This window comes from Chelmon rostratus, chromosome 11, assembly GCF_017976325.1.
Source record: "Chelmon rostratus isolate fCheRos1 chromosome 11, fCheRos1.pri, whole genome shotgun sequence".
Lineage (NCBI taxonomy): Eukaryota > Metazoa > Chordata > Actinopteri > Chaetodontiformes > Chaetodontidae > Chelmon > Chelmon rostratus.
In genome coordinates, this window is record NC_055668.1 from 15,092,250 (window position 1) to 15,102,457 (window position 10,208).

The 10,208-nt window shown below is 41.5% G+C and overlaps 1 protein-coding gene across 2 annotated transcripts in view; it reads left to right on the plus strand.

Moving 5' to 3' along the window:
• kcnma1a (potassium large conductance calcium-activated channel, subfamily M, alpha member 1a) overlaps window positions 1-4,584 on the plus strand; it is a 129,636-nt gene extending 125,052 nt beyond the window's left edge. Inside the window, exons 29-30 of one of the 2 annotated variants that reach the window (XM_041947963.1) lie at window positions 1,370-1,398; window positions 3,844-4,584. In XM_041947963.1, coding sequence (XP_041803897.1) covers window positions 1,370-1,398; window positions 3,844-3,995 — 181 coding nt within the window. In that variant the 3' untranslated portion in view covers window positions 3,996-4,584. The remainder of the gene's footprint in view (window positions 1-1,369; window positions 1,399-3,843) is intronic. The other variant, XM_041947962.1, reaches the window with a different exon arrangement.
• The last annotated feature ends 5,624 nt before the right edge of the window (window positions 4,585-10,208 follow it).

Here is a 10,208-nt window from a genome sequence, read left to right on the forward strand (position 1 = left end):
TTTGTGCGTTTCCTTCATAACCATCTGCATGCGGTCTCCACTCTCACATCACGGCAATCATAACATGACATTAAATTGGTAAACTCACTTTGTGGAAAGCTGGGCTCGTTTATTAAAGTCAAAGACTGTTGAGACTCTTTTCTTAATGAAGTCTGCGGCAGTGTAAACAGTAAAACCACTTGTTTGGACGGCACAGCCATCGTGGTTGGAAAGAAGCTTAGAGCGAAGGCCTCAGCCCCGGCAAAATAACACGACATAATTCAACACACATTCAGTATGTTGCTCAGTCTACCTGTTGTATCTGTCCTAATATTTAGTCGTTTTGTGTCTAACTCTGAATATTTGTGTAGTAGGTAACTGTCGTTTGTGGGATTTCTGTGCACATTTAGCTCTCATGATCAGTACGATCATGGATGTATTGTGTTGTGATTTACCTCCTGTAGCCGATGTTGATTATAGAGCATATCTGACTAACATTACTGATGCGCTGTAACTCAGGGGACTGCCCACTGATCCGACGGCCCATTATTCCGGAACCCCAATTGTCCAACAGATGTCCTCTGGGATGGACAGCCTATTTGTCCAACAACTGGTTTATTCGAAAACAGAGCCCACTGCTCACAGGGTCAGTTCTTCTGAAAATACACACTCCCCCTGGAGTTTTTTGCCCAGACCCCTAACCCCTAACCCGTTGAGGTAAGATAAGTAGTTAAGGATGTAATTTGGTGATATGAGAGTGTGTTTTTTTTTAGAACAACGGACCTGTGGAGCAATGGCTGGTTATTTTCAGAATAACTGGATGTTGGACAAATGGGCTTTCACTCCAAAGGAACGTTTTGGGACTGTTGGGGCTTCAGAATAGTGGTCCGTCGGGACAAAGGCATGGCGCCGTTACTCATACGATCATCCCTCATTAGTAGTGTTGATATTTTGTTACTCATGGTGCATCTGTACTGCTTTATTGCATGTCCATGTTGGTAGCCCTCTTTAGCAGGCTCTTATTTCCTGTTCTGTTTGCTATAAGATTATTTTAAATTTGTTCAATATTTTGACCTACATGTTAAATACTCCTTATTCTCCCCCCCAAACAAAAAATACGCTTTGAATTTAATTCTCATCTGGGAGAATAAAGTAACTTTGTAATCATGACATATTCTAAAAGCATGCAGATTTGTTATGATCGTACTCAAGACGTATTAAATGGTAGATGATAAGCCCTCAATACATCTTAAAATTAAGATGTATGATCTAGCCTAAATACTGTAGTAACAATATATAAGCCATAAATGGACTGGTAGTCATTTGTCAGTTGTGTATTGACTGTAAATACTACTCACTTACAGTAGATTACTTACCTCTCTTTCTGAAGTGCAACAAGGATGAATAGAATGGGCCAAGGTATGCAAGTTAACGATTCTGCATGACTTAGCAACCTTTACCTGGGGTTTTGATCATAACTATGTCCTCTGCGGATATTGTTATGACGAGGGGAGTTTGTTTTTTATTTATTATGTTCTTCAGATGTTACGTAAACCATGCCTCAGTTTAAGTTTTGCTTTCGTCTAGAAAGCAAAATGTCTGCTGCTGCTCCTGCCTCCTCCCTGCCATGATCAGGACCATCTCCACATTGCATGAGGTTGAGACGACCCCCCCCCCCATCCCCTTCCTCCTCTTTTCTTTGTGCCTTTACCTCACTTATTCACTTGATGATATGAGTTTTCTTTTCCTCCAGACAAAACCTTTGCACATTGTTTCTTTCCGCCATTTATCATGCCTTTTTATGATTTATTTCACCTTGAGATGGTTTGCATTGTGTGAGAGGTCTGTGTGTTTGCGCATCTTCCCTCCTATTGAATGCTATTAGATGACTGTAGCAGACTTCTACATCTACTCTCATTGAGTACAGCAGGTAATTATTGTACCGGCATCAGCATAAAGCGCGGTGCAGCAACATGTTGCCCGACTGTACAAACCTAGATCATAGCTCACATGTAGGTCAGGCTGATTCAAATCCCCCTGATGCAGCCAATTGCTTACTTCTTCACAGAACTTTCGGAAAGTGTGTCCAGCCCTGTGCCATCGGTCACACCAAGAAAGTGGGAGGTGTGACCAATTTAAAGTCTAAATTGAAGGGGGATATGAGTCTGTAAGTTTGCTCCTTGTAACCCTGTGCACCTGATATGGTGGTTTGAGGCGACACCACTAAGTTCACCGTATCAGCAGCAGACTCCGGAGAGATGGCAGACATCTTGCTTCACCTCGGGCACAATTCTACACATCAAATGCCTGTGTTGTAACGCGCGGCCCCGCAGCCTTAAGCTTGCTGACACACACACGAGCCCACACAAATGAATCCCCACACATGCGAGCCCGCATGTACATGAGCGCACGAACGCACGCAAGCTCTGCTCCACATAGCAAAGTTAAAATTTGATATTACAACTTCACCCGAAAGGAAGTGACATCTTGACTGGCATTGCAGATGCCTGTGAAGTGCTGGGAGAGAGTTTACAAACTTCTGACAGCTGGCATACACCCTTACCTTCCCTCACACCGCGCTCAGAAACAGTGCTCTCATAGCCTGGTTTAACATGAAGAGATTCTCCCCAGAATGACACATCCAGACCTTTCAAATCGCTTCTCTCGCATAATGACTGTCAGCGTGAGAGTGAAGCTTACTATGAGACGTGACTGCTTAGGATGTAGTGTGATGTGGAAATTTAAAGGGTCAGCTAATCCAAATTACACACAAAAACCCTTAACAGTACCTAGCCATCCAAATAGTTTTGATTCTTGTTTCTTTTTTTCCAGGTTTTGAGATATTTGAGATAGTGGAAGGGAATGGATTTTTGTTTGTGGCGCTCACAGGATTGACAATAAAAACAGCAACATCTCTTCCTGGAAACAGTACCTCTGGTAAAATATTGTCAAATTGCAAAGATTGCACGATTTTGAGAGTTGGAGCATGTGTGTGGTCCATGTTTACTAGCCCCAAATGGCTACTGGACAGCTGTTAGCTGTTTTGCTAGCAAAATGCGCACAAGGGATCTCATCAGGAACTTAAACTCTTTAGATTATTTTGCTCCAGTCTTTCTTCTTTGTCCATATACATGCAGGAATTGGACTCACGAAGCCTCAGGATAAGCAGAATTTTTCTTTTTTTTTTTAACTTGTGTGCACGAGTCTTCGCCTCAATTAGTGCAGCTCCAGGTGAACTCGTGACTGTTTGCACCCTCCACTCACATCTTTGCACTGACTTATAAAATTTCTTTCACTTTGCACCTTTAAGGGAGTCTTGTTTGGGTAATCCAGAGACCCAGCTGAAGAGATTTTTAGGGACTGGATACTTTGTAGACAGCAGATGCTGTGAGCACCACAGATTAAATGTCCTTCTCCTTTGTTGTACTGCGGCGGCATTAGAAATCTCACTCGAAACCAGGGAAGAATAAAACTATCTGTGTGACTAGATAGCAGAAGGAAGATCCAACCTGACCCTGAAACCCTTTGGAACTGAACAACACTCTCAGGGTGACTTTTGTTTTATCTAAAATGGATGTTTGGTGTTTTAAAATGAAATGATTCCACAGTTAATTAGAATTACATCCATCTACTGTACTTACACAGATGTACTCGATTAAACAACTCCACCATGACATTCAGATTGGCTCAGGGCACCAGAGCTCAAACTTAAACTGGACCTCACAGTCTGATGCTAATCACAAAGAATGCCATGCAAATCTATCACTTAAACTGAGGCAGTATGGTTGTAAGTGATCCCATGTTGCATACTTTGTCGAACTAACTCCACCCTCTCTTCTTCCTCTCTCGCCTTGTCCTCTTCAGAAAAGAAATGGTTTACAGATGAACCAGAAAATGCCTACCCACGGAACATTCAGATCAAGCCCATGAGCACTCACATGGCCAACCAAGTCAACCAATACAAATCCACTAGTAGTCTGATTCCACCAATCAGAGAAGTTGAAGATGAATGCTGAACACAGGGTTTTCTTGCTGACTCACCAGACATCTGTACCCTCTTTCAAAGGAGATGGGAAGAGATCACCCATGGAGGAGTGATGGTGATGACAGGGATGTTGAAGACTGACACATTTCTCTTCACTCATTCTTCTAATCAAGGGTTGGACAGGAACCCAAACTGGAAGGGACCTCCTATGTGTATACCTTTAATGTTACTTCCATGCTCTTGGACATTGTTTTATTTATTAATGTATCCATAGTGATGTACATAATGACAATCAAATAAGGATTGTACAGCCCCTTCCCTCTAGCACTTTTTGGAATTATTTTAAGAGTTGACAAAAAAAAAAAAGAGTACTTCCTGTAATTCTTTGCAATAGTTCACCTCTTCGTGTGACCAGACTCCATGGCTAAGGTGGCTGGTTATCGGAGGATGAGGGTTGCAGCGATAAACTGATCATATCATCTCCCAAAGATCCGCCCAGATGTCAAACCAGCTGGGCTCGTCGACTTCGTATCTCCTGTCTGCTTCTGTTCTATTTGCACTAAAACTGAACAAGTTTCTTTTGACAGAACAACTGGAACCATCAGATTCTCCCTCAATAACATGTCGCTAAGGAAGGAAGGAAGGAAGGAAGGGAGGGAGGGTGGAAGGGCGGAAGGGAGGGAGGGTGGAAGGGCGGGAGGGAGGGAGGGCTGCTTGGCTTTCGAAGGCATTCTTAGGTTGTTATACATCATGTCATTGCTTCAGGTTTGCTACTTCACCGTTGACTCGTCATGTTGAGTGAGAGCATTCCAGTCCTGCAGAACAAAATCATCCAGCAAAGCAGTAGTCTAAAAACTCAGAGAATGGTGCGGCGTCGGTGTCTGCTGGCTGAAAGAGGACCCTGTACCTACACGTCTTCTGCTGATACGTCAGATCATAAAGTCTGCGACTCTGTTTCAAGCTCCTATCGCGTGATATGTGCCTGAGCCCCCTCAATAACAGATACAGTGTGGTTCATCAACCTGAATACATGCGAAGAACCTGCCCTGTCCTTCATGCATTCAGGAGCATTTATGTTATGTACAAGCTGTGTGCGTGTGTGCGTGTGTGTGTGTGTGTGTGTGTGCGTGCATCGCAGCCACTTGTCCTTCCGGTGTTGCGCTGATCAGTGCTGTCATCTCCTCCATCGGCTTGTATGTGTTGGTGCACCTTTAAAGGAACAGGCGCCGAAAATGAAAGTCATGGCAGACAAAAACCAGAAGAGGAGTGTAGAGGGTTTGGATCTACTAACAGAACCGTTATGTTGCATCAAAAACCAAACCAAAATTCCCCAACTATGACTGAGCTAACCCAAGCAGCAGCAGCCGCGCGTCCACCGCTGACGCTTTTGCCGTGATATCCGCGGCCGAATTGGGATCACAAAGACGAGTAGTGCATTTTCTGAATGTTTTGTCTGTTCCGAAAAGTTCATGTCTGAGGGAAGAAATGCCACGTATCGCATAAAAGTGGGCATAAATGGGTCCTCCTTTGATCAGAGCAACTGCCTGGCACAGGGTTGGCACGGAGGCAGTTAAGAGCTTGGATGTTCTCTGTTGCCAACCCAGATGTCACACGCCTCAAAACTGTCAGGAGTTAAGCTGCTGCCTTTGGTCCCCTTAACGCGGGGAAATGCTCAAACATAGTTGGGTGGAAATGCAACAATGCCACAGACTGCTAATAAGGACGCTGGAGAGGAACCGGTGTTCTCTATGCTAGGCTGTGTGCGACGTGAGAGTGTGTTTTGCACGCTTAGGCACTGACGAGATCCAAATCCAGCTGTGGTAGTGATGGAGGATTGAGGTGGTAGGCTTGCACTCCTAGTACATCAACTTCATACAAATATGTAGTTGGGTTTATACGCTTAAACGCAATTATTTTGTATCCATAAACATAATCAATTTGTACTTATTTTTCTAGACAAGAACCAAATGAAAAGTACGAGAGGAGATGAAAAAGAATATCTTTAATTACGACTACATATCAAAAGATTTTGTGTTTAACTACATCACCATTTATTTCACATTGTTCTAAAGCAAAAGATTATTTTTTTACCCCCCTCTTTAACAAACTGCATCACTCTGGAGCCACTAAAGCTTAGACTAGCTTGCGTTGTGAAACCGCCATCTTCAGCCTGGCAGCTCAGCTCTGTTGAGTGCTTGTAGAACTAAATTAAGGCTCATCTGAAGCCTCTCTTAGTTGCGCAGATGAGCCGCGTCCACCCAGTAGTGTGTCTGCTAAGCATGCCTGGCTGCGCACATGCAGACAGAAAGATAGAAAGTTAAGTTTTGGGGGGTAAATGTTGTATTTCGATGGAGAGCAGATCAGAGTGGTGATAACATAACGATAATATCACAGAGTCGCTCCCTCTGTGCGCAGGCCAGAGCTGAATGACCTTCATTAGATGTGTTTGACCTAAATTAGGTCCCCAGTGTGGAGGAAGAGTGCGTACACTACAGCACAGTGTGCTGGCGTTTTCCACAGTAAGATAATAATATGGCAGGGGGAAGCTGTCGGTTTATTGCAGTGACTCTCCTCTATAGGCTGGAAAGGAAAAGTCATTTAAAAAAAAAATAATAAAACAGTTTTGGAAAATGGAAAAGAACATAATATTGTGCTAAATATGTTTGTGTAAATCCAACCCATTATATAGACCACATTTCTTTTTCAAACAAAAATGATCTGAGCTTCAATGTCCGTCTATTGGGTGTGGTGCAACTATACTGAAGCCTCATACACATTGTCCTGAAGTGAACTTTTGAACTGTGATTACATCGTTGTCACACTTTGTAGCAAATAGATTTCTTTTCAGAAAATATGTGAGTAAAATGTATGTATAATTGGGTTGTTAATGGCATACTTGCTAGCCTGAACAATAAGGAACTATTAATATTTGACAGCGGCTATGACTCATTATACATAGAATCGACAAACTGATTGTTATGTTGGAAAAAAAAAAGACTAATGTGTTTCTTGAAAATGAAAGATACCGGGTTCTTGGAGAAATGCAGAGACAGTTGGATTGAAAGTCAGGCAGAATTTGATCTGGTTTATCAGCCGTCGCAAAGATGGAAGGTAGCACCAATTCAGCCAAGGTTATCAAAAGAGAGAACATCCTTAATTTTCCTGTTTTTATGACTTTGTGTTATTACAGGGTTTACATTCCATTTTGTCAGCTTGTCATCTGTCACAATCTGCCACAACTGCTTCTTATTTGTTTACAGAGTATTTTTTGAGGTACTTAAACATAGCATTGTTCAGAAATGAAACGGTACATGCTGCAAACTGGCTATAACATAAACTCACAAAGTAACGCACCATTTGTTTTCATTACACTTGATTACTGTGCTTTTTCTACCTGAACCCTTGTTGTGCGACTCATTCAGGCTGGCGTTATTTACAACTCTGGACTGAGATGTCTCTCCTTCCTACACCTTGTCGTATGTCTCTATTAGATGTTTTAGGTCTTTGCATTGTATACCTCTAAAGTTTTTAGAGTGTTTTTGAAGTGCCATGAAGAGTTTAGTTTAGCAAGCATCCTTCAGTCATTCAGGGACACAAGCTCGCTTTGAGGGAGCTGAGTCCAAGTATTTATCCACTGTGAGAACGGTGTCTCATACTGACATGGAGAACATCCAAGCCATCAATGCCTCCATGCCAGTATAGTGCCAGGCAGTGCACGAGGTCAAGAGGAGGGCCCATATTAAGTCCCACTATAGCGACAAGTGGCATGCAGGAGTAGTGAAGGATCCCCGGCCTTCAGACCACACATATCGTCTGTGCTGTGTGCTCGGTTACAGGCTATCGGGTTGTGTCATGTGGTGCAGTTAGATACGGATGACTGAAAGATGCACGTAGAGGCCCGCGCCTGTAACATCAGATGTGTTGTCGTCCTCTGAGCAAATCAAAGACTATGATGCGTCATACGTTACTGTTACAGTATGTTGCATTATTTTTGTTATTCTATTTTTTGCTGTAAAGGATGGATATAATAATTTATTTGCTGGGAATTGTATTAGATATAATAGAACATATAATACTTATGGGGATGGGAGGCGGGTCTCAAGTCTTAATAATACATTAAAATTGCATTCAGCAATTTTTCTGTTTGTTTTTGTTTTGTTTTTTTAAAGAAAAGTTGCAATTTTTGTCGATTTTTTTGGCTGCCTATCAGTTCAGGAAGAATTCAGGACATTGCTCTTGCGTATCACAGATAGGATTTGTTGGCACATCGTCATTGCAGCGAACAGGAGTTTGACATAGCAGTCTAATTAGTTTGGATGTGTTCTAGATATGATGGATAAATGGATTATTTGATGGTGCTGAGTTGATCTACCTGACTCTGTCAAATATAATCTGCTGATAAATATACTGTCTTGTACAAAAAGTTTGTACATAGATTGTACATGGTTTCTTTTTGTATTTTCTCAAATTAAAATGGATGTATTTGTGTTCTAAACTATGAAACTCTCCTCTTTTTTTTTATTCCAAATACACATTTGTCTCCTGTCATTGTACTGCACTGTAATACCTGCACTGTAATGGAAGCCAGTGACTAAGCAGTATTTACTCAAATACTTTACTTAAATACAAATTTGTGGTACTTACATTACTTGAGTATTTTTATTTTATCCACTAAATTTATTTTACAGCTGTAGCTTCAAGATATTTTGTTGATTTTTTTACACAAAACACATCATCAACTTGTTGTTCTTGGCCGCTACAACATTTCTGAAATGTTGCTCAAATGTCATTAATTAGAATAATATCTTATATATCATATATAATGAATTCATCATAATTATGTAATAATTAATACTAATAATACTAAGTGTGCATTCAGTAGAGCGCAGATCTCGGCCAGGCCTCTCCCCTCCCAAACAAAGAATCTCACTCTACTGTCCCTCCTGGCTTCCTTACAGTCAAGATGGCAGCAAAGATAACAAAAACAGGGATTTATTCATCTCATATCGCACTTAACTTTATCAGAACATATTGAGTATGAAGTTAATCTACAGATGCTCTCGTTCAACATGAGACCAAACATTGCTAAGGATGTCAGTTTTTGAGCCATGACAAAGGCCAAAATGTGGCATGCAACAAACTAATTAAGCCTTGTTTTCAGCCTAGCTGATTACCTGAAATGCCTTAATGTGGCTACGGCTATGTGGTAACACATACTGTGACTGCCGCTGCTGAAATGGCGGCATAAAGCAGAGCAGTAAATAAAACAGGTTTATCAACAAATGAATCATCACCACAACACGAGAGGTCTCTGAACATACAGTCACACTGTAAACATGCACAAGACACATTAGGCTGGTGTGTCCAGTCGTATGTGAGATTTGCTGCTGACAGACACACACACACATCCGTGTGCACACACACCTCCAAACACATGACCCTCTTGAGACTCATGCTCAGTGGAGACAAGAACTTTTAAAATGCAAACTGTTAATATCATTTTAATAAGCAACAACTGAGGGTGCAGCTCAGAAAAAAAAAACAAACATCCATAGATATTATTTCTGAAGAGTTTAACTTTCAAAAACACACGCCTGTCCTCACATAATACTGCTCAATCCTGATTGGTGCAGGGACGTACATGACATCACCTTTTTCCAGCTGAGTCCTGCCCACTTCAAACCAGCAAAAAGACCACAGACAAAACAGCACAGACGGCATCACTCACAGCTAAAACAACAAAAACTGAAAAAAAAAAAAAAAAACCCAGCTACATTTGAACAGTATGTTCTGGTGTGTATATGTATGTACAAGAAAACTACTGTACTCTGTTATGACAGCTGAGCAACAAAGCTGAAGGTTTGGGGGATAATGAGGAGGATAATGAATTCTGTAGCATTAAACCTGTGGTGATTTATTTCAAAATGATCATACACTGCTTACCAACACTGGACACATACAGGCGATAACAAAATGAGCATAGGTAAACGACATAGTGCTTCCTTTTTAATAGGTTCGGGGTATTTACTAAATAAACAAACAAAGGTCAAGGGAAAGAGTATTATCAGAAGCAAACTGTAGCTCTTCAGCCTACACGTTACTGTATATGTTGTAAAGTAGGCCTGCTTACAGTATGAAGTGCAATAGTGCTTATAGTAGACTGCAGAAGCCTGCAGTACGGTACAGGTTTATGTCGACTGACAACTGTGCTGTGCTGGTACACTATTAGTACAATATAACTACA